This window comes from Coloeus monedula (assembly GCF_965178545.1).
Source record: "Coloeus monedula genome assembly, chromosome: 11".
Lineage (NCBI taxonomy): Eukaryota > Metazoa > Chordata > Aves > Passeriformes > Corvidae > Coloeus > Coloeus monedula.
In genome coordinates, this window is record NC_138791.1 from 6,421,554 (window position 1) to 6,444,534 (window position 22,981).

Here is a 22,981-nt window from a genome sequence, read left to right on the forward strand (position 1 = left end):
ACTGGTGGGGTGCAGAGCAGAGCAGAGCAGCAGCAGTGCAGAGCTGTACTGGGGGTGGTGCGATGCTGGGGGCACTGGGCTGTACCGGAGGGTGCTGGGCTGTATTGGTGTGGTGCAAGGCTGTACCAGGGATGCTCAGGGCTGTACTGGGAGCCTTGGGCTGTACCGGGGTTGTGCAGGGCTGTACAGGGAGCTGCGGTGGGCTATAGTGGGGGTGTTCAGGGCCATATTGGGGGCACTGTCCTGTACTGGGAGCACTGGACTGTACTGGGAGCTGCGCTGGGCTGCACTGGGAGCTGCACTGGGCTGCACTGGGAGCACTGGGCTGTACTGGGAGCTGCGCTGGGCTGTACTGGGAGCGGCACTGGGCTGTACTGGGAGCGGCACTGGACTATACTGGGGGCACTGGGCTGTACTGGGAGTACTGGGCTGTACTGGGAGCCCTGGGCTGTACTGGGAGCTGCACTGGGCTGTACCGGGAGCTGCGCTGGACTGTACTGGGAGCTGCACTGGGCTGTACTGGGAGCACTGGGCTGTACTGGGAGCTGCACTGGGCTGTACTGGGGGCACTAGGCTGTACTGGGAGCTGCACTGGGCTGTACTGGGGGCACTGGGCTGCACTGGGAGCTGCACTGGGCTGCACTGGGAGCACTGAGCTGTACTGGGAGCTGCACTGGGCTGTACTGGGAGCTGCACTGGGCTGTACTGGGAGCTGCGCTGGGCGCTTCCGCCCTCTGGCGGCCGAGCGAGGCGCTGCAGGAGAGCCGCGGTGAGGGGAGGGGAGCGCTGGGGACAGATGGGGGGACACAGAGGCACTGGGCTGTACTGGGGTCACTGGGGGAGTCCTGGCAAGGCCTGGAGCCATCAGAGGCGGGGAGACACTGCGGTGTCCGTGGTGATACTCAGTTTTGCTGGGATGGCCACAATGGCAGTGGGGGGCACTGGGGACATAGGAGGGGGGCACTGGGAAGGCACACTGAGGGACCCAGAGCCGCTGTGGGGGGCTCACTGCGGTTGGGCTGCTAACACAGAGGTGGCATTGCAGTCCCCCTGGACGTTGGGCAGGGTTTTTTTGGACTGGGGGGGGACATGGCCCCCACGCAGGAACGGGAATTGCTTGGGGACACTGGGATTTCTTCTGTAGTCACTGGGGAGTGTTACTGGGAGGGCTTTGGAAACCTTGGGGAGGGTATGCGGGTGTCCCTGAGGACATTGTGCAGGTGTTGCTGGAAGGCCTGGGGACGCTGCGGAGGTTACACTGAGCTGGCATGGTGGCACTGGGAGTGCACTGGTGGGTGCCTGGGCGCACTAAGAAGTGAACCCGGGGGGCATGGGGACATTAGTGGAGGGTTCTGGAAGGGTTCCTGGAGACACAGGGTGTGGTGACTGAGGCTGACCTTCTATCACTGTGGGGAGTGCCCCTGGGGACACTGGGATGGCTTACTGGGGTGGGACAGTGGGCACTGGTCCAGAGCAGGGTGGATGACCAGAAGAGATGGGGACAAAGGGGACATTTACTCCCACTGTGACCAGACCCCAGCAGACAACCATCCCAGTCCCCAGTTCCAAATCCCTGGGGTCCACAGCAGAGCTGGAGCTGGGTAGGGGTCCCACATCCTCAGGGTGGCCAGGTCACTGCCCCAGCCCCAGGGTGGAGGAAAAGCCGGGGGCTGGTCGGGCTGGGCCCCCTCGGCAGAAGCGCTGACACCGGGAACCACGGGATTGCTGAGCTCAGCCCGCTGCAGATTGAAGGGGGTTTATCGGGGGGGCAGCTTAAGCCCCGGGTGCTGAGCGCAGCCCCCCGGAAGGCGGCTCCCCGTGACCTTGGCCCCGTCCTTGTGGCACACCGGGTGGACGGTGGTGGCGGTGGCCGCGGCGGGCACCGGGAGCGAGCGCTGGAGGCGGCGGGGGGCTGGAGCTCGTTGCCCGTCTTGGTGCTGACCTCCAAGGAGCGGGTGGTGAAGCACAGGGCCGCGGGGCTGAGGATGGGAGCCGGGGCCAGTGCCGAGGAGAAGCATTCCCGAGAGCTGGAGAAGAAGCTCAAGGAAGATGCTGAGAAGGATGCCAGGACAGTCAAGCTGCTGCTGCTGGGTAAGGGGGAGACAATACCCTGGGGGACGTACCTATCCTTTGTGAATCTTACCCTAGCAGCCCACCCAGTCCGCCCCTGGAACCTACCAGCACCCCTCAACCCAAGCAGCACCTCTCAACCCAACCAGCACCCCTCAACCCAACCAGCACACCCCACAGCTGCCCCCAAACCCAACCAGCCAATCCAGCATTCCCTTGGCTCTCGGATGGACCCCCAAACCCAAGCAGCCCACCCTCACAGTTCGCTCAACACTCCCGATTCACCCAGGACCCTTAAAACCAAGCAGCCCACCCCAGCATCACCCCCATTCTCAGGCAGCCCTAAACCCTACCTCCCCATCTCAAGAGCCCACCCAATATTTCCCTGGTGCCTCCAGCACCTTTAAACCAAACCAGCACAACCCAGGAGTGACCCCAACAGCCTCCCATTCCCAGGCATCCTTAAAAACAACCAACCCCTCCCCAATAAACCACCCAAAGTTTCCCTGACCCCACTCTAAACCCAACCAGTCCAACATTCCCCAGGCCCCTGCTCCTAAGCACCCCTAAACCCAGTCAGCCCACTCTAGCAGTCCTCTGAACCCCACAGCACTGCTAAAACCAACCACTCACCCCCGAAAGCCCACCCAATGTTTTCCTCTCTCCCTCAGCACCCCAAACCCAATCAGCCACCCCAACAGCCCCCCCATTCCCAGGATCCCCTAAGCTAGCTCATCACAACTTGCTCAACACCCCCTACCAGGCACCCCAAATGCAACAGACCAGCTCAACAAGGAGATGAGATCCTAAGATCCTAAGATCCACCCTAAGATCCCCTGGTTTCCATGTATCCCTGGACCCAACCAGCCCACCTAATATCCCCCCACTCCCAGGACCCCCAACCCCAACCAACCTATCTTAAGAGCCTTCACCAACACTACCTACCAGCACCCCACCCCGTCAGCACCCCTGCCCCACCCTCCTAGGGACCCCCATGCAGCCTATACCATCACCCTGTGTCTGTCCCTAAAGCCCCCTTGTCCTGTGTGTCCCTCCCAGTCCTTCCCAGTCCCCCAGTGGTGCCTGAGGACTGGGGTGTCGTGTATGTGGTGGGGCCGTGGGTGACATCACTGTCCTCACAGTCTGGCCCATGACACATCCACAGGTTTGGGGCATTGTGTGGTGGGTGGTGGGGTTGCAATGCCACCATGTCCCCAACCCCTCCCTTGGGCTCCTGTGAGTGTCCCTGGCTGATCCGCTGCAGATCCCATTAGACGCAGCAGCTCAGCCTTACCTTAATGCCACTGGCACCACTGTTAATGCCACTGGTAATCCCCCTGCACACCCTGAGCTGTGGACCTGGCAAAATCCGCTGTGCCCGCAGCCATGTCAGGCACCAGGATTCCCAGTGGGCCAGCACGGGGCCCAGCTGGGAGTGCCCAAGGCATGGGCACCACTGTGACCCGTGTTTTGTCCCCTCAGGAGCAGGGGAGTCCGGGAAGAGCACCATCGTCAAGCAGATGAAGTAAGTGCCAAGGGGGGGTCACTGGAAGGTGTCTGTCCCATGCTGCAGCCATGGGGTGCCCCATCCCACTGCGCCTGACTCCACCCCATGCCACAGCCATGGGGTGCATCCATCGTGTGGCTCAGCTCCATGGCACCCAGCTCAGCCCCATGCCTGTGATCTTCCCCGGCCAGGATCATCCACCAGGACGGTTACTCGCTGGAGGAATGCCTGGAATTCATCGCCATCATCTACAGCAACACACTCCAGTCCATGCTGGCCATCGTGCGGGCCATGACCACCCTCAGCATCCAGTACGGGGACACGGCTCGCCAGGTGAGGAGCATTCTCTGTTGGGCAGGGGTTCTCCTCAGGCCCCAGGCCCCACTGAACCCCTCTCCCTTGTAGGATGATGCCCGTAAGCTGCTGCACCTCTCGGACACCATCGAGGAAGGGACCATGCCCAAGGAGATGTCAGAAATCATCGGGCGGCTCTGGAAGGACTCGGGCATCCAAGCCTGCTTCGACCGCGCCTCTGAGTACCAGCTCAATGACTCTGCGGGCTAGTACGTGGGGTCGGGGAGTACGGGTGGAGGAGGCATCAGGGGGGTTCCAACCCATGTCTCATGCCCACCACGTGCCTGGCCAGCTACCTGTCAGACCTGGAGCGCCTGGTGACCCCCGGCTACGTCCCCACAGAACAGGACGTGCTGCGTTCCCGTGTCAAGACAACCGGCATCATCGAGACCCAGTTCTCCTTCAAAGATCTCAATTTCAGGTGGGGGCCAGGCCCCCAGGGAGGGCTGGTGCCAGGGGCTGGGCAGGGAGTGGGGGATGCTGACCCTCCCTTGTCCTGCCCAGGATGTTCGATGTGGGTGGACAGCGCTCAGAACGAAAGAAGTGGATCCACTGCTTTGAGGGGGTGACCTGCATCATCTTCATTGCGGCCCTCAGCGCCTACGACATGGTCCTGGTGGAGGATGATGAAGTGGTGAGGAAGGCTCACCACCTCACACCCTCTCTGCTTTGTCCCCATCATGATGTGGGCATCACCATGGGGCTGTGTCCGTCCACAGAACCGCATGCACGAGAGCCTGCACCTCTTCAACAGCATCTGCAACCACCGCTACTTCGCCACCACCTCCATCGTCCTCTTCCTCAACAAGAAGGACGTCTTCCTGGAGAAGATCAAGAAGGCCCATCTCAGCATCTGCTTCCCCGACTATGATGGTGAGTGCGGCAGTGACTGGTGGTAGTGGGGTGCTGCTGGAGGGTCGGGTGCCACCACCTCGCAGGAGTCCCCCACCAGGTGTCCTCAGCATCCCATGCAAGTGGTGCCACATGAGCCTTGCTGAGGGACCACGCAAGGTTTGCCCACCCGAGGGAGCACTGGGTGATGCTGGGCCGGCACCCTGGGGGGAGACACCATCCTGGGAGGGGACCCCCGCTCACTGCCACCAGGTCCCAACACCTACGACGATGCGGGCAACTACATCAAGCTGCAGTTCCTGGAGCTGAACATGCGGCGGGATGTGAAGGAGATCTACTCCCACATGACCTGCGCCACCGATACCGAGAACGTCAAGTTCGTCTTCGACGCCGTCACTGACATCATCATCAAGGAGAACCTCAAGGACTGCGGGCTGTTCTGAGCCCCAGCCCTGCACCCCCTCTCCTGGGGCCCAGCCCCGCTGCTGCTCCCATCCCACCTCCACAACCATCTCCTCTTGTCCCAAACCCCCAGGATTTGACCTGCTCAGCTCCAAAGCCACACCTGGTGAAGAGGGGAGGGGCGTGAGAAGGACACAATCTCACTCCCACTCCCCACCAACTCTCCCACCAGTCAGCACTGTGGGGGCCCCAGTTCTGCTGGGCATCTCCAGGACTCCAGGTCCTGCGGGTACCTGGGCAACCCTGGATGCTACAGGGCGCTGGATACTTTTGGGTGCTGCAGGTCCCTGGGTAGCCCTCAGAGCTGTGGGGTACTGGGGTTCCCTTGGGTGCTGAGGGTCCTTGAGTACCCCTTGCAGCAGAGGGGTGTTTGGGGGTCCTGGGTGTCCCTAGGTACTTGAGGGATCCTGGGGTGTCCCTGGGTTCCCTTTAGAGCTGAGAGGTGCTAGGGGTCCCCAGATGACCCTTGGCATGGGGGAAACTGGGGGTTTTTGGGTGCCCCTTGGTGCTGGGAGTCCCTGGTACCCCTTGGAGCTGAGAGGTGCTGGGGGGTCCTGGGTGCCCTCTGAAGCTGGGGGTGCTGGGCTACAGGTCACTGGCTGTTCCTGGGCACTGGGGGTCCCCCAGGGACTGTGTGATACTGGGGCTCCCTCGGTGCCACCATCCTGGCACTGCAGAGCCAGGGGATGATCATGTGTTTGTTCCCCCCCAACCCACAGCCCCTCGGGTGGGGCTCAGCCCTGCAGCAGCATCCAGGCTACACCCCCAAGGGTCCCACCACTGCCCTCACCTCCCACAACCCCAGGGGGATGTCAGCCTAATTTGTGACCCTCTCCCACCCCCGGGGACGACCCCAGCCCTCCCATACAGGTGAAGCCCCCCTGCCCACTCCCATGTCACACAGGGCGTTTCGGTATATGTAATTTTTCTCTCTTTCTTTTTTCCTTTCTACATTTTATTATTTCAAACCATGTGAACAATTCGGTAAAACATCCTGTGGGAAAAGCGAGGCCGCAGGCACCGGCTGGAGGGTCCCCCCTGGGCTGGGGGGGACAGCGGGGGCCGCTCTGTACAGCGGGCTCTGCTCTGTACAGCGGGCTCTCCTCGCCCAACGCAACAGCTAGCCCTAAAAACTAGGCTTAGAAAGAGGGGGGGGATAGAGGCAGTGGGCAGCACCCCCTGCCCACCCTCCTGCCTGAGCTGCCTGTCGGGATGGGGGCAGCGAGGCGGGGTGGGGTGCAGACCCTCCCCCCCAAGGCACGCGGTTGGGGGGTGGGCTGGCCACGGAGGATGCCGCCACCACGTAGCACTTGATGCTTTTAAATAGTTTGGTAAAAAGGTTTCTTTAAAATGTAACCTGGCCCCAACTGGTGTGGTGTGGTTTTTTTTTTTGCATGGTTTTGGGTTTGGTTTTGTTGTTGTGTTTTTTTTTTTTTTTTCTTTCTTCTTTCTTTTCTGGTTTACTAAAAGGAATGTCATCGGTCGTGTTTGTGGCTGGGTGGGCATCCCCAAGGTGTGCCCCCCGTGCCACCAACACTTGCAATGTAAACAGTGAGAGCGCCAGGGCTCGGAGTGAATGAAGTGGGGGCTGGAACGGTTCAGGGGGTACAAACCAAGATTAAAACCTTGTCTTCCCTGGAAGGGCGACGCCGGCGAGGAGGAGGACAAAAGGTGGGGGGCAAGCTCGTGCAGCAGGGGGTACATGGGCCCTGCCACCGTGCTGGCACTCAAAAAGTCTCTTTATGGGGTGGGGGCGGAGGGATGAATCCGAAGAGAAGCAGGAGTGGGAGATGGCGTGGTCCTTCCTTTGCAGCTCCTAGAGGAGAGAGGCTGTGAGCAGGGGAGGGCCTGGGGACAGGGCAGCCTGCAGCTGGCAGGCTGTGCCCAGCCCATCCCTGGAGGATGGTCTATGACCATCCCATTAGGGGAGCCACCACTGAGACCACCACCCACCTGGGCAGCGCTGCCCTCAGAAGAGACCACAGTCCTTCAGGTTGTTTTTGATGATGACGTCAGTGACGGCATCAAAGACGAACTGCACGTTCTTGGTGTCCGTGGCACAGGTGAAGTGGGTGTAGATCTCCTTGGTGTCCTTTCGCTTGTTCAGGTCCTCAAACTTGCTCTGGATGTAGCTGGCTGCCTCGTCGTACTTGTTGGCCCCTGGGGAGGAAGAGACACTGGGCTGCCCCACAGTTGCCCACAGCCATCAAAGGGTTTGGGCTTGGCTCGGCCCTGCACAGCCAGTCCTGTTGCCAAATTGAGGCTCCAGAGGCAGAGTGACCTTCAGATAACCTCCCTCAGGGCAGCTGCCCCTCGTGTTGTGTCCCCCCCACATCTCCCATCTCCCAGGGCACCCCAAACACCACCACACCCCAGTTGCTGCCCCAACCTTGGGCACAGGGGAGACACCATCTCTGTCCCCAGCACCTCCTGCTACCCTGCCTGGGGCAAGACACTGCCCACTGCCCCTGCCAGGAGGGCAGGGGGCACTGAGAGTCCCAGTGGTACCTGTGTACTCGGGGAAGCAGATGGTGAGAGAGCTGTGCACAATCTTCTCCTCAAAGAGGTCCTTCTTGTTGAGGAAGAGGATGATGGACGTGTCTGTGAACCACTTGTTATTGCAGATGCTGTCGAACAGCTTCATGCTCTCATGCATCCGGTTCTGGCAGGGGAGATGGCAGCATGAGCCAGGCAGGGACCCTCAGGCAGCACCCACCCCACTGCTCCCCATGCTCCTGCCTGCCTGGGCAGGGGATGTCAATGGCCTGCAAGGCTTGGGCCACACTGGCCAGGGCACTGGTGGCCACCAGAGAAGGGGCTGCTCCCTCAGCCCCCCAAGGAGGGGACAGCTCATAGCGCTGGTTCCATCCCCATGACTCACCATCTCCTCATCTTCAGCCAGCACCAGGTCATAGGCACTCAGGGCCACGCAGAAAATGATGGCTGTCACCCCCTCGAAGCAGTGGATCCACTTCTTCCGTTCCGAGCGCTGGCCACCCACGTCGAACATTCTGTGGCAGGGAGGCGATGCGGGGATGGATGGCAGCTCCCGGCTCCACTGCCCTCACCCCATTCCCTGCCTCAGTGTTCCCAGCTGCCTGGAGCAGCAGCAGCGCTGGTGCAGGCACAGCACAGTGCCTCTGCCCCAAGGATTTTGCCAGTACTGAGGATCTGCCCCTGTTCCCGCTGCCAGGACAGTGTCCAGGCTCATTTCCCAGCCGAAGCAAATCCCTGACGTGAGCTGGGGCAGGATCAGGCCACCTTTCCCAGGGGGTGCCAGTGTCATTTTCCCAAGAGACCTGCTCCAGAGCAGGCACAGCAGGGCTTTGCCAGAGACCTTGGCCCAAGGGGAGCCAAGTGCCTGTGGGCTCAGCAGGATTGCGGCACCACGACAGCACAGGGATGATCCCGATGCACCATCTGGGCAGCAGAGGATGCCCTGCCTCCACGGAGAAGAGCCCAGCAGTAGCATTCCACATCCACTGCCATGTCCACTGCCAACTGCCTGGCTGGTGGGAAGGCTTCCCCACTGGGACATGCTGCATCCCCCTCGGACCACCCCCACTGCCACGCGCTGCCCTGGCAATGTGCGACCAAGTGTCTCCATCCCACCAGGGTGGCATCGGGGTCCCTGAGAGCCCCCCACATTCAGAGAGGACCCCATCAGATCTTTCTGACATCAGCTCTGTTGCCATGGGACTAAATCCCCCGGGATGTGGACAATGGCAGCTTTTTGCCTCGGAAACCGGAGCCCTGATTATTTCCTGTGGGCTTTCAGTGGAAAGCAACCACGGGGTGCCAGCAGGCAGCAGGGCCAGGGCCTGACCCTGAGACCCCAGCTCCTGCCCAGAGCTCTTCCTGTGGCGGAAGCAGCGTCACGGCAGTGGGAGGAGGGATGCCTTCCCCCGTCCCCTCCTCCCCAGAGCCTGGATCCACCCCCAGGCTGAGCTCTGTGAAGTGTTTTTGAGGCTGTTCCAGCTATTTCAGCGGTTTCCGCTCTCTGAGGCAGCAGTTCCCGCCATGAGCAAACCAGGAGGTGGGGGTAACTCAGTGCATGCAGTGTGCACCCACAATCCAACCCAGCACGGGGAAGAAGGGTTCTTTTTGCTCTCAAAAAGGCAAAAGGGAAAGGGGTCAGACATACTTGAAGTGCAGGTCCTTAAAGGTGAAGTGGGTTTCCACAATGCCCGTGGTCTTCACCCTGGTGCGCAGCACATCCTGCTGGGTGGGGATGTAGTCAGCACGGGCTATCCTCTCCAGGTCATTCAGGTAGCTGGAGACAAAAAGGAAAGGTGATGTGGGAGCTGGACCGTGGGGCACGATCCACCCAGATTCCAAGGGACATCCCCACACTGGCCCAGGGTCCCCTGTCCATCTCCCAGCATTGTTCATTCAGGGCGGGCAGTGCCAAGCTGGAATGCACAGCAGGGGCACCACGTGCACCGTGGGGTCACCCCATGTCCCTGCCGGACAAAGGCAGGGCAGGACACCAGTGGCCAGGATGACACGGGACACACACGACCGAGGGACTGGGGAGCAGTGTGCTGGCACTGGGAGCCAGGCAGAGGATGCAGCCGGGGCCGGGGGGCTCGCCCAGTTCCCTTGGCCGTTTGCACGGGGGGGAAATGGCAAGAGGAAAATATTCAGTGCTATGGCAACCAGCCGCAGTGCCGGCGGAAACAATCGATGGCGCCGTGCCATTTATAGTCAAAAACACAAAGGGACGGCGTCCTGGGAGGAAGCAGGAGGCGGGAGGCCAGAGAGACAGGGAGCAGTGCCGTGGGGGGCTGCAGCCATCCCGAGCCTCCCCATGGAGCACTGCCTGCGCTGCTGCCCACGGGGTCCCGGCAGAGGTGGCGGACAGGTCCCCAGAGTGCAACACCCACCAGGACTGATGAGGGCTGCCAGGGGGATCAAGGCAGGTTTTGATTTCTCCAGCTCACATTGTTTTAATTGGGTTACTACAAACGGGCTCCTTTAAGCAAATTAGGCTTGTCTTAATTAAGGCATTTGTGGCCCTGTAATCTGGTGAAAGCCAGATTACAGCCCGTGAGGCCATAGGGATCCTTGGCTCCAACTGTAGCACGGCCACTCGCCAGCACCTGGGAAACCCTGCAGCATGTCAGGGCAGGGCCAGAGCTGGAGGTGCCCCAGGACCCTGCTGTGGGTGTAAGGGTGGGGGACCTGCACGTTACTGCCGCAGAGCAGCTCAAAAACAGCCGGAAACACACACGGCGTCTGGCTGACAAAAAACAGGAAGTGCCACAGCAGGGCCCTGTGCAGCACCACAGGCTCTTGGACATTGCATCAAGCCCCGGGGTGCTGGTGAGCGCCACCCGGGCACCCCAAACTCGAGGAACCCCAAGAGGCAGAGAAGGAAGAGGATGGGGGCTGCTGTGCTGCAGAGGGCTGGAGCACAGGTGGGCTATGTCCTGGGCAGGACACAGGGCTCCTCATCCCCAGGCTGTCCTGTTCCAGCAGCACTGTGGGCACATCACCATCCCTGTGAGATAGGCAACGGATTGGCCACTATGCAGGCATCTCCACAGGGCTGGCAAAAGGCTGGAGCGACAGCTTGAAGGTGCTCCTAATTAATGGTTGTCCAACCCCCCACCATGTGCTAAATGCTCCATAACAGCACTGACAGCGACAGGCAGTTGGCAGACACTGTGCAGATACACCTGCTCCAAGTGTGTGTGTGAGCTGCCTGGCACCTGCCGGGTGTCCTGAGCTCCCAAACCAGCACCTGCTGCCACAGAAATGCCAGCATTGGCTGCAGAGTTATGGAGCTGAGCAGACAGGGGCTGGGGAAGGTGGGGGTGTGTGCCTGTGAGGAGGAAGTGAAAGCTGCGGGTGCTGGGGGAAAGAGCTGACAGGAGCTTCTCCAGGTTTGGTGCTTGCCAGGAGCTTTCCTACAATCTCTTCCCCACAGTGACCTCAGTGCAAAAGAGGGACCCGACAGTGCCATGCATGGGGGATGGCTGGGGAAACCACTTGCCCTGGGATGGCAGCGAGTCCCAAGCATGCAGGATCCTAGGCAAGGCCATGCTTGGTGGGGTGTTCTTGGCACACCATGAGCTCCTTCCACATTGCTTTGACATGAGGGGTCTGGGTGGAGAGGGTAGGAGGGCACTGTGCAAGCTGAACACAGACTCAGCTGTGTCACCCTCTCCAGCAATGGTACATTAGGCAGATTAATTTATTTATTAATCTCTTCAAGGATAAACCCAACCAGATGCAGCAATTTATCTACTTAGACACCAATTTGCTGGGTAATGCACGAGTGTAATGCCAAATCTTTCTGTATAGAAACAGTTAAAAAGAAAAAGAAAAGCTTCTTGAGCATCCTACTCATCCTCTTCAGACCTAAGTGTCCCCAAGGCTTTCCTTGGGAATTTTTCTTGCCTTGATGGCCCATAAAGGGTGATGAGGATGGGCAGGACCCTGGCTATGCTCATTGAGTGGGGAGCCAGTGGAGAGCATCTCCTGGAGAAGGGCAGTGGGGACAGAGCAGCGGCAGGAGGGGGATGTCCCAGTGCCCCCCCTCCCAGGGTACACAGCACCCTGCCAGAGAAGGAAACAGCTTTCGAAACATCCGCCTTCCCAGTTCCGCTCCGGCTCAGCCTCAGCACCATGCGGGAAGTGGCAGCACCAGCCCCTAAGCCTGGTGATGGTGAACAGCAGCCCCTGGGGGGATTTTCTGCTGCTTGATAAGAGCACCGTGGCTCACAGGGCTCAGCTGAGCTGGGGCAGAGGAGGGGGTACTCACTAGGCAGCAGAGTCATTCAGCTGGTACTCCCGGGAGCGGTTGAAACAAGCCTGGACCCCGTTGTCAGCCCACAGCCTCCGGATGACGTTGGCCAGGTCCTCCGGCATGACGCCCTGCTCCTCAGCAGTGGAGGAGAGTGCAAACAGCTGTCGAGCATCATCCTGCAGGGATAAAACAGCTTCAGCATTGGCATGGACTTACCAAAGCTCACTCTGCCCCAAAGGACCTGATGGGAGCCCACCAGGGAACACCAGGGCTTGAGCTGAGCCACCTTTAACCCTAGTCCAGTTTTGGGCACATCGGTTTTAGCCCCCAAGAACCCCCATCCCTGCCAGGCACAGTGGGAGCAAGAGGGCACCCACCGCTCTGGAGGAGTCTCCAAAGTCAATCTGCAGGTTCCCCATCGCCTTGATGATAGCCATGATGGACTGGATGGTGTTGCTGTAGACCACAGCTTTATACTGCCGGCACTCCTCCTCTGAGTAGCCATCCTCATGGATGATCCTGGGGCAGGGAAGAGACACAGGCAAGGTCAGCCCTTTGTGGGGTACCCCAGGGTGCTGCTCCCCACCCGTGCTCTGTGGCAACACCAATGGGGAGCTTTCCCTGTCAGCCACTGGTTTTGGAGCCTGTGGCTGAAGCCTGAGCAGTGTCAGCCACAGTGACAGTGCAGGGACCACTCACTTCATCTGTTTGACGATGGTGCTCTTCCCAGACTCACCAGCACCTATGGAGAAATGAGAAGGGGTGAGGTCTTGTCCAAAGCCAGGAACCCCTACCCTACTGGGACACCCCCCCAGCCCACAGAAGGAATGCAGCAGGTCCCTCAGCCACGGGAGAAGCAGCATTGGCCAGAGAAGATGACTGGATGAGCACTGGAAACATCAGGACCAAGAAAGAGGGAACAAAAGGAGCCTGGAGGGCCCTCGCAGTAGTTCCCAAGGGAAGAAATGACACCTGCTCTGGGCCAGGAAAACGGCATCAACACGCTAACATCTTCCCCACAGTCCTAGCATGTGACTAGGCAATCCTGGCTTTGGCTGAACCTGGGGACTCCCCATGACAAGGGGGCCAAGCTCTGTCCATCACCTGCCATCCCATCTCCAGGCAGAACCTGAACGTAGCTGCCGCATCCCGCATCCCCTCTGTGCTGGGGGACAATGGAGCACCAGCCCTGCTGCACATCCGCAGCTGGAGCCAGCAGAGGCCAGGATGCAGGGATGCTTGTGCCACAAGGTACAGGCAGGGAACTCAGGAAGAAGTTGCCACCTCCACCAGCCAGCTCAAGTGATCCCAGCGGGCTCAGCCGCCCCCAGGTTGGTTCTTAAATAGCAAGCGCTTCCCAGCCTGCCGGGTCCTGTGCCCTAACCTGCTGCGGAGGTGGCTGCTAGCAGGGAAAGCCAATGGCTTTTGGGGTCGTTTTGTTTCTCAGCATCGAAACGCAGGGTTCTGTGAGTTCAGCGAGACAGACAAGGTGCCTAAGGTTCTCCTTCCTCCACCCTGTCCCCCCTAGGGACATCACTCCACGCAGGCAACGTGCAGCTCGGCCCAGCCCTCCCTCCACAGGCTGGGGCAGGGAAGAAGCAAAGTCACCCCGGCTGCAAGAAAGGGGAAGCCAAAAGGGGAAGCTGAAAGGGGCAGTGCATGTCCCTTGTCCCCTCTGTGCAGGGAGTGTCACGAGATGGATGAGTGCCTGGCTGATCTTGTGCCAGGACCCCCAGCAGGATGAGGCCCCTTTGGCTGGGTCCCTGCCTCCAGGTGCAAATCCCAGACGATCTCCCAAGCTAAATCCATCCCTGCATCCTCTCACAGCCCTTTTTGCAGGTCCCCCCAGGTCTGCCCTTGGCCACGGAGCTGCCTTTACAGGAGGCTCCAGGCAGACCTGTGCCAGCATGGCCACAGAGGGGGCAGAGATTACAGAGGAGGTTAAAAAAAATTAAGAAAAAAAAAAGCAGATTATGCTAAAATTAACTGGGAAAAACAGGGCCCATCATGCCAGCTGAGACATGGCAGCAGGGAACAAACTCCTGCTCATGTCCCCAGCCTGAACACCACTTAGGTGACAGGTATGCACCCCCAGGGACATCACTGTGGGCAGTGCTCAGGCCATACCGAGGCTATAGAGACCCTGTATTTATCACCACGAGCACTCTGCTCCACAGTTCCCATGCTGTACGTGCCAAGGGAGGGGCTCTGCTCAGCTCAGAGGTCACTGTTCAGCACAGCAGGGGCTCTCTGACCCATCCTCCCCTGGCACCCTCAGGATGCTGACGCGGCACCCGGCGCAGCCCAGTGCTCGTGGTCAGTGCTGGCAACTCCTGCCTGGAGCTGGGAGCAGGGGGGAAGGACTCAGCATAGCCCTTCATTTTTTCCATTAAATACCTCTGGTTTCTAACACCATCCCATACCGCTGGGTCCAGTGGCCAGAGCCAGTGGCATTCACCCGATCCTTCCTCAGCGGGTGCCTGGACAGGGAAACTGAGGCACGTGGCAAGCAAGAACCCGGCTTATCAGCATCCTTGAGGTGAGGTGCCAGACAGCTGTCCCTGGCTCCTCCCCTGTCTGACCCTGCCTGACATTTTCTCCCTGCCAGGAGGGAACAACCCCGCCGGGGCCTCCTGCCTTCCCCCAGCAGGGTGACAATCACAGGGTGACCATCACCGAGGCTGGCTATTTCCTTGCAAACTTCCCCCACATCTCCCGGCTCCTTCCTTGCTCCCTGAGGAAAGCAGCCATGTTCCAAGTCGGCACCTCTGCCTGCTGCCAGGAGCTTGCCCAGCACAAGAGATTGAACACTTGCAGTGAGCAGGAATTTGAATCTGAATTAACAGCCCCCCCGTCCCCACGCAGGGGACCCTCCCCAGCCCCCTCGATGAGTGCGGCAGAGGGGAAGGGTTTCCAATCCCCGGAAAACCCCAGCTGCCGCCCATTCAGCCCCAAAACAATTCCTGGGCTGGATGCCAACCGCCAGCTTCCACCCTCCAGCCCAGCCCAGGCAGGACAAGGCAGTGTCAGAGGAGCTCTGGACCCCTGTGCCGTCACTGGGGGGGATGGAGACCCCCCCCACCGTGGGCTGACCCCACGGCTGCGTTTCCTCCAGCCCTGCCTCTCTGCAGACAGTGCTTGTTCCCAGGGCAGCGCCTGGCAAAAACAGGAGGAGAGCTCTCTCTCAGGCTCATTTCCTCCTTTTTTTGTTAAAAATAATCTTCAAAAATTTAAAATAAGCAAGCAGCTGCTTGGCTCCAGAACTCCCTGCTAATCCACTGGCAAAAACTTTATTGAGCCAACATATATATTTTGCAGCCCATGATTTACGATGCTTTCTGGGCAGCAGATATTTAGTGCAATACATGTGCATAGTTCTGGGCAGCACATACGTAATCCCTGTATTTTAGGAGCTGGCCACAGGTTTCAGGGTCCACCTCACCCCGCATCACCACAAGGGGATTTTCCATTTTTCCACACGGCACCATTCTTTCAAATATTCAGGCATGGAAGGAAGCAATGCATAGCTGGAAAATTTTCATTATGGGGGAAAAGCTGGAATTCAATCTGCCAGCAGGTCCAGAGCCATCCCCATCCCCAGCACCCGGAGGCCCATCCCCTGCTGCTGTCCCGGCAAGCTTTCCCAGCCTGGCAAACAGCAGCTATTACTTGAGCATGGATTTACAGATGGGTTTTAGCTCTGGACAAACCCACCAATCCATTTCCTCGCAGGACGGATGGCAAGACAGAGGGATGGCTGCAGAGCCCACCCTTCTCAGCACCTGTGGAGTCCCCACCATCAAACGAGACTGACAAAGGGGTGTGTTAAAAGCAGAGTTACCCTAAAGACTCAAAAACTTAAAACAAAAAAAGATTCCCCTCGACATTTTCCTTCCTACCCAAAATAGACGGAAAATTGCTGTAAAAATAATCACATTTTTTTAAAACCCCACAGTGACATAGGGCGTTTTTCCCAAGGGCCATCCCATTCCAGCAAAGGGCTGGCCGCTTCCCAGAAGGAGCCTGTGCATCACTGGCTGGTGGAATGCCACGTCCTCAGGCAGGACCTCAAAAAATTGGGGGGTGAAGACCCCCTGTCCAAGGCAGCTGATAGAGATGCAAAAGAAACACCCACAAAAATAAATAAAATAGAAATAAATTGGCAGCAGGAAGGATGCTCAGGGCACACAGGGAGGAGGTGGGCTGGCGATGGTTTCCCAGGGGGAGCATGGAAAATGCACCCCTGTTGCCAACAAGGACCGCCGGTGTTCACAAGCTGGACAAAACTATCCTTGTGCTGGGCTTTTTCCAGGAATCCTGAAACTTTGCTGCTCTGTTTCTGCCCCTGCCATGGACAGAGCATGGTCCGTCTCCCCCCCACCACTGCTAGCACATGCCCCCAGGCCTGGGTGCCATTATCCTGTCCATCCCATCCTGACGGGATGGGGGCTCACCCTCTGGCACAGCCAGGATGCTGCCGGCACCCCAATCCGCCCGGCTGGGTTCTCCACCAGCGGGATGGAGAATTACTCAGCTCCCCCAGCTCCGGTGATTCAACCAGTCTCCGGCCCGGAAACCCGCGCTCCGGCCTGGAGCAGGAAACCCGGTGGCTGCGGAAAGGCCAGGCCAGCCCTGGTTACAGCAACAGCACTTGGGGACACCCTGATCCTGGCCCCAGGTAGGCTCAGACCATGGGACACCTTCTTCCACAAAGCTACATATATATATATATATATATAGGTGCAGCAATATATATATGTGTGTGTGTATGTATGTGTGCTTTTTGATACGTATAAATCAATATATATATTGCTTCATACAAAAAAGTAAGATGCATATATATATACACGCACAAAATTTAAAATATAAAATGCATTTCTAATGTACATATGTAAAGGTATATGTTAAACATATCCACATAAGCCTGCTGTTTTCCCTGAGCAAAGCCTAAGTGTTCATCTTGGAGCAGAGGGCAGCTGCCAGCCCCTAGGGCATCACCAGTGGGTGACTGTAGTGACCCATCCCATCCCAACCCATCCCAAGCCCATACACCAGCTCCAGGGGGCTGGATGTCAGATCCCTCTGGATCTAACAGCACTGAGTTCCTCCCTGGTCCCCCTCACTGTGACACCTCCCAGCCCACGGCAAAAAACAGCACTGGGGCTCTCAGTGTCCCCACTGAAGGGAGGATTCAACCCCCTCCAACACCCAGGGCTGAGGAAGGAGTGGGGACAGAAACAACCCTCAAGACAGGACAAAGCACAGCAAAGTAGGCAGCTCACACAGAACCCAGGGCAGTGCTGGGGCCACGCAACCTCTGAAAGTCACAGCTGGTCCCTCCCTTCCTCTATTTTTATGCAAGCCCAAAAAAAAAAATAGCTGCTTCCGAGCCCTACCCGGCCACAGTCTGTCCCAGGCAGGATCTGGTACAGGCAGCTCCTGCGTGACGTACCCTGGTGCCACCACCCCAGCGAGGGCAGTGTCCTCATCCCAGGGTCTGCACCTACAGCAAACCCCTGGGGATCAACGTAATCAACCCAGCAGCACCTTCCCCACCTCTAACAACTGAGAAAGCCTTTATTTTCCTAATCCTCCAAAGATAAAGAATAAGGGGCTTTGAGCACAGTGATCGTTTGCCTGCTGCCAACGCTGCATCCCCCTGGGAGCATCCCAGTTCCCACAGGCAAGGAGGTGGGTTGGTCAGAACACTGCTGCCCAGCAGAAACAGCCAGTGACTGTAGGGCTTTGTGTCCTGGTGATGGCGAAGAGCCAAGAGTGGCACCAGGAGCTGTTGGAACTATGGGGCAGATGCTCCAGATTTGGAGCTTTCGGGTGTCAGTGGTGGCTCCTGGCCTCTCCCAGCACCAAAACCGTGGGAGACTTCTGGTTTCCAGTGGCAGGGAGGGGAACATTCTTTGTTTGAGGGATATTGCTTCATCTGAGTCTTCTCCCCATCAGAGACTGGAGTTTCAAACTATCCAGCCCACACTCAGTTTGCCAGAGCGGGCAAACAGCAGAGGAAAACCTACAGGCACCCACAGGTGCCACAGCAGGAGCGGTGCTGTGCCCATGCCTGCAGAGCCATGTGCCACTGGGGGGTCCTGCCTGCCCCCACTGCACTGGCGGCGTGTCCATCCCTCTGCAACTCACCCACCACGGCAGAGGAAAGGCAGGAGGCAGCTCACGGCCACATACAGAGCACAGCACAGATCTGAGGCAGCTGCAGCAGTCAGCCCCAAGCCCTCCGTGCTCCGATGCTCCCGATGCCATCACCACACACCGAGACCGGTGACTTCCACTCACACCGTGCCCTGCCTGGCTGCGGTACCCCAGCTCCAAAGCTCGGCTGTGGGACACCACAAGTTGCCAGCAAAAAATCATGCCATGCTTGGAAGAGGCATCTCCTCTTCATGCCGCAGGTTGATGCAGCACAAAGGGTGAAGCCGTTTTTCTCTTTAGTTTTTCCCTCCCTTTTCCTGGAGGAGGCGGGAGGGCTGCAGCCCTCATGGAGGACCCTGGAGCTCTGTCTTGCTGAGAGGGACGAGGAGCTGTGGTGCTCATCGAAAAGCACGTGAAGCCTCAGGTCCCCTCAAAGCTTCCCCTGACCATGGGGAAAAAAAATAAGCCATAGGGAGGGTGAACAGCAGGGAGGTGGGAGCACCCCCCAGCACTGTGGTCCCACCTCACAGAGGGGACATGTCACAAGCAGCAGCCCCCAGGGGCGCAGTGCTGGCCCCACCTGCCCAGCTGCTCCCTGCTGGCTTGGGAGGATTTTCCGGCCGTGGCTCGGCTCGGAAATGGGCAGCACTGACCCAGGGCTCTGGTGCTATTGACACCTGAACAGCTGCACAGGGAAGAAATTTTTTTTTTAATGTACAAGAAGGGCCATTTTGCTCTATTTTTGGCTTTAGAAAGCAGCTGAGATCAGAAATGCCGCTCGTAAACACCGGCCCCAGCAGAAGGGAGCACGGACGTCCTCTTCCTCCTCCTGCCTCCACTTCAGGACAGAGCAAGAGCCGGGAAAGGGCTGTCTGCCAGTCAGCCTACACCATGATCCTTGTCCCCCAGCGAGCCCCCAGCTGCTCCCCCATGATGCTCAGCACCAACTGGATGGGCCCCCCCAACCTGGGCACCCAGAGCTGACAGCACCAGGGTGACGCTGCCTGGACAGTCCTGGATGGTCCCAGGAGCCTCCCGAGGCTGGAGATACCAAACCCCCTCAGCCAGCTACATCCTCATTACCTCCCACCAGGCAGTGGTCTGAGAGGAACAGAGCCAGCAGCAAGGCCAGCACAGGAACAGCTCACGGCAAAGAGCTACCACGTGCTTCTCCACCCTTCTCCACCATCCCACAAATCCCATGGGGTTTCACTCCCCTCACTCTCCCCTCCACAGAAAAAAGCAGGGCAGTGAGTTTGCCCAACCATCGAGCCCCCCAGATGGCACAGGCACAGACTCGCTCCCAATATCCCCAAGATGGGTTTTGCTGCCAGCACTGCTCATGCCAAGTCAAAGAAAATCAAAATAAAATAAAACGAAAAAAGCAACGCACTCTGATAAAGGAGCGTTTTGAGGCGTTAATTACGTATTTCTCAAGGCAGGCAGGGGTTGAGCAAATAAAGGCCTGCCGGATTTCAGCGTGACTTCCTGCTGCTGGCAGCTTCCTCTGCAGACAGCAGATGAGCCCAAAGACATTTTCTGTCGGGGATCCCTCTGCCCGTCCCACTGCCCCACGGTGCCATGGGAGCCTCACACCTGGAGTGAGGCTCTCCCTGGGAATTTCGAAAAGGGAATAAAAAGCCCAACTGGGAGTCATTAAGAGAAATAATAAATTAAAATAACGAAGTGGCTGCCTTGCCCGCAGGCACAGGGCAGGGCTGTGAACGCCCATGGGAGCATCACCAGGGTGCTTTGAAGAGCGCAAGTGGCCCGTTATCGGAACAAAAATCAAGTGGCCGTGGGGCAGAGAGCCTGTGGGCTGTGGAGGGCCCTGCCCATGGCAGGCAGTGGCCCAAGCCCCCCAGACCCCCACCGAGAGGGAAGGGTAACAGAGAGGCTAGGGCCTGTCCCAGTGCTCCAGTGGGGAAGGCATGGGGCAGTAGGTGCCTGTCAGCCCTGTTACCTCCACCACAGCCGGAGGCCAGAGTGAGAGGAGCCCATGGAGGAGCCCAGGGATGCTGGGCAGGTGGGACAGGGTGCCCAAGCTTGCAGGACCATTGCTATGGGGAGGGAGGGGGGCATCCAATACAAGGGTGGGGATGACCCCACCTGTGTCCCAAAGGGATATGCCCAGGCTGGACACTGACCGGTTGGGAGGACAGTACCACAATGGGAATCCCACAGCCCAGGATGGGGTGGCACCTGCTCCTGAGGAGCACCCAAGGCTTGCTGCAGGGCCAGCACCCCACTGCCACGGGGATCCCCAAAGCCTAGAATGGGGCTGGCATCCTGCTCGCAGACGGGTGGGGAAAGAACACCATTATGGAGGGCATCCCCAGGGTCTGCTGTGGGTACAGTGCTCCACTCCTGGGGGAAACCCTGGAAGCCAGGATGGGGTCAACACCCCACTCCTGGGGGGCAGGAGACACTGGGAGCTGGAATGGGGTCAACATCCTATTCCGGGGGGGGAGCTGTGGGAGCTGGGATGGGATCAGTAACCCACTTCTGGAGGGAATCCCTGGGATCTCGGATTGGATCAACACCTCACTCCTGGGGGGATCCCTGGGACCTGGGATGGGATCAACACCCCACTCCCGGGGGGATGCCTGGAACCTGGGATGGGGTCAACACCCGAGTCCTGGGGGGGAAATCCCAAGGCCTGCTGCCCCATTCACCGGGGGGGGGGGCAAACCCGGAAGCCTGAGGCGGGGCAGGCCCCCCGCTCCCGGGGACATCCCCGGGGCCCGAGATGGAGCCGACAGCTCACTGTGGGGAGAACCCGAAGCCTGGGCTGGGGCCAGCATCTCACTCATGGGGGATCCCCGGGGCGGGGCACTCCCGGCGCTGGTACCCAGAATCGCCTCGGGGCTGCGCGGGGCGGAGGCGGCGAGGCCGCCCGGTTCCGGCAGGGCCGGGCCGAGCCGGGTGAGGAAGCCAAGATGGGGGGCCCGGGGGTGGGGCCCGGGGGGTCTTACCCAGCAGCAACAGCTTCACCTCCCGCGCCGCCTTCTCGCCGTCCTCCCGCAGGTTCTTGTCGATCATGCGGGAGCGCTCGGCAGCCGCCTTGTCCTCGGCGCTCACGGTGCAGCCCATGGCGGCGGCGGCGGCGGCGGCGGCTGCTGCGCGCGCCCGCGGCTCTGCCGGCCCGGCCCGGCCCGCCCCGACAGGCCCCGCCCTGCGCGCCCGGGGGCGGGGCTAACGGGGCGGGGGCAGTGGGGCGGGGCTAACGGGGCGGGGCTAACGGGGCGGGGGCAATGGGGCGGGGCTAACGGGGAGGGGGCAATGGGGCGGGGCTAACGGGGCGGGGCTAACTGGGCGGGGCTAACGGGGCGGGGCCAATGGGGGGGCAATGGGGCGGGGCGCTGGGGGCGGGGCTTAGCGGCCGGCGCGTCTCGCTGGCGGCGCGCGGGCCCTCACGCGGTGGCGCCGGGTAACGGCGGGGGAGGGGCGACAGCCGGTGTGTGAGGGGACGGGAATGGGGAGAGGGATGCGGTGTATCCCGGGATGGAAATGTGGGTGGGACACGGTGTATCCCGGGACAGGCGGGCTCCGGCCGCGGTGTGCCCTGGGACAGACATGGGGAGGGAGATGGAGTCTGGGTGTTGCGCTTTGGGTCTGGGGTCCTTTGGGTGCAGAGCGGTGGGTGCAGCCCTGGGAGCAGTGGTTTGCGTGATGCTGTGTTTCAGGGCTACCTTCTGCGGAGCCGCGGTGCCCCAGGGTGGTGGCTCGGACCTTGGGGGTCTCTCACCCCTCAGGGTCCCATGTCCCCTGCCTAGCGGGTGCCAGGGCTGGGCGTGCCTGTGACCAGGGATGGGCCAGGATGGGACTGGGCAGAATGGGGTATCTCCAGGTCTCTCCCAGGACAGGGGGTCCCTCAGGCACTTGCCCCATCCCCCAGCTCCCAGGGCTGCTCCCTTAGGAGCTAGACCCCCCCCACACTACCTGAGGAGGGGGCCCAGGTGTGCCCACTGACCCACAGGGCTTGCCCGTGCCCAGGTAGCCACTCTCACTCCATGCTAGCCCCACAGCAGTGCCTCATGCCTGCGCAGGCCCTGCAGCCACCGCACACACCCCCACAAGCACCAGCTGAGCAGGGTGAGGGCAGCCAGGGATGCTTTTAACTCAGAATGCCAGGGGAAGGGATACAGCATCCCCCGTGGGGTCTGCAGGCCTGTGCCCGTGGGCCTGGTGTGGCGGGAGCAGGGCTGTTCCCGTGGGAGCGGGCTGCCGTGCTAATAAGGCTTTGCTAACGAGCTGGCACTGAGCCCAGAGCTGGGGCCAGCAGAGGGGAGCGAGGGGCCAGGGCTGGGGGGGCTCACCCCCACTCCACACTGCCATGGGCGAGGGCTGGGGGGGCTGGCCCTGAGGGCACTGGGGCCCTGGCACCAGGCAGAAGATGCCCCAGCGCCGCTTCCCTGGAGTCCTGCTCCCACAGCAGTCCACTCTCCAGGGATACTACTGCCATGGCAGTCCCACTTACTGGGGTTTCTGCTCCCACATATCCCACTCCTCAGGAGTCCCACTCCCTGGAGTCCTGCTCACACATGTCCCACTCCTCAGGGCCTTGCTCCCACGTGTGTTCCTGGGGATCTTGCTCTCACAGGTCTCCTGCTCCCCAGGGATCCCACTCCCTAGGGGTCCTGTTTCCCCAGGGTCTAACTTCCATGGGGGTCCCTGCATATCCATGTCCATGTGTCTGTGCTGTCCTGCTGTATGTCCATGCTGTCTGTCCTGCTGTTCATCGTGTGCACTAATCCTGCACATCCGAGTCCGTATGTCCCTGCTGTCCTCATGCACCTCTGTGCACCCACGTGCCGCTCGTC

General features: G+C 59.9%; 2 protein-coding genes across 2 annotated transcripts; one reads left to right on the forward strand and one right to left on the reverse strand.

Moving 5' to 3' along the window:
- Positions 1-1,985: 1,985 nt before the first annotated feature.
- On the forward strand, positions 1,986-5,226 carry GNAT1 (G protein subunit alpha transducin 1; the record flags this gene model as incomplete). The annotated part of the gene is made up of 8 exons (XM_082288677.1): positions 1,986-2,091; positions 3,553-3,595; positions 3,769-3,910; positions 3,983-4,140; positions 4,224-4,352; positions 4,436-4,565; positions 4,651-4,804; positions 5,036-5,226. 8 exons carry the CDS (start codon positions 1,986-1,988, stop codon positions 5,224-5,226), a joined length of 1,053 nt encoding a protein of 350 aa, XP_082144803.1.
- A 942-nt stretch (positions 5,227-6,168) lies between these two features.
- On the reverse strand, positions 6,169-21,303 carry GNAI2 (G protein subunit alpha i2). The gene is made up of 9 exons (XM_082288755.1): positions 21,134-21,303; positions 12,699-12,741; positions 12,377-12,518; positions 12,015-12,175; positions 9,390-9,518; positions 8,127-8,256; positions 7,754-7,907; positions 7,199-7,405; positions 6,169-7,061 (listed from the first exon to the last, which is right to left on the reverse strand). The coding sequence occupies exons 1-8, from the start codon at positions 21,249-21,251 to the stop codon at positions 7,215-7,217; spliced, it is 1,068 nt and encodes a 355-aa protein (XP_082144881.1). The 5' UTR covers positions 21,252-21,303; the 3' UTR covers positions 6,169-7,061; positions 7,199-7,214.
- Between the last annotated feature and the right edge of the window lie 1,678 nt (positions 21,304-22,981).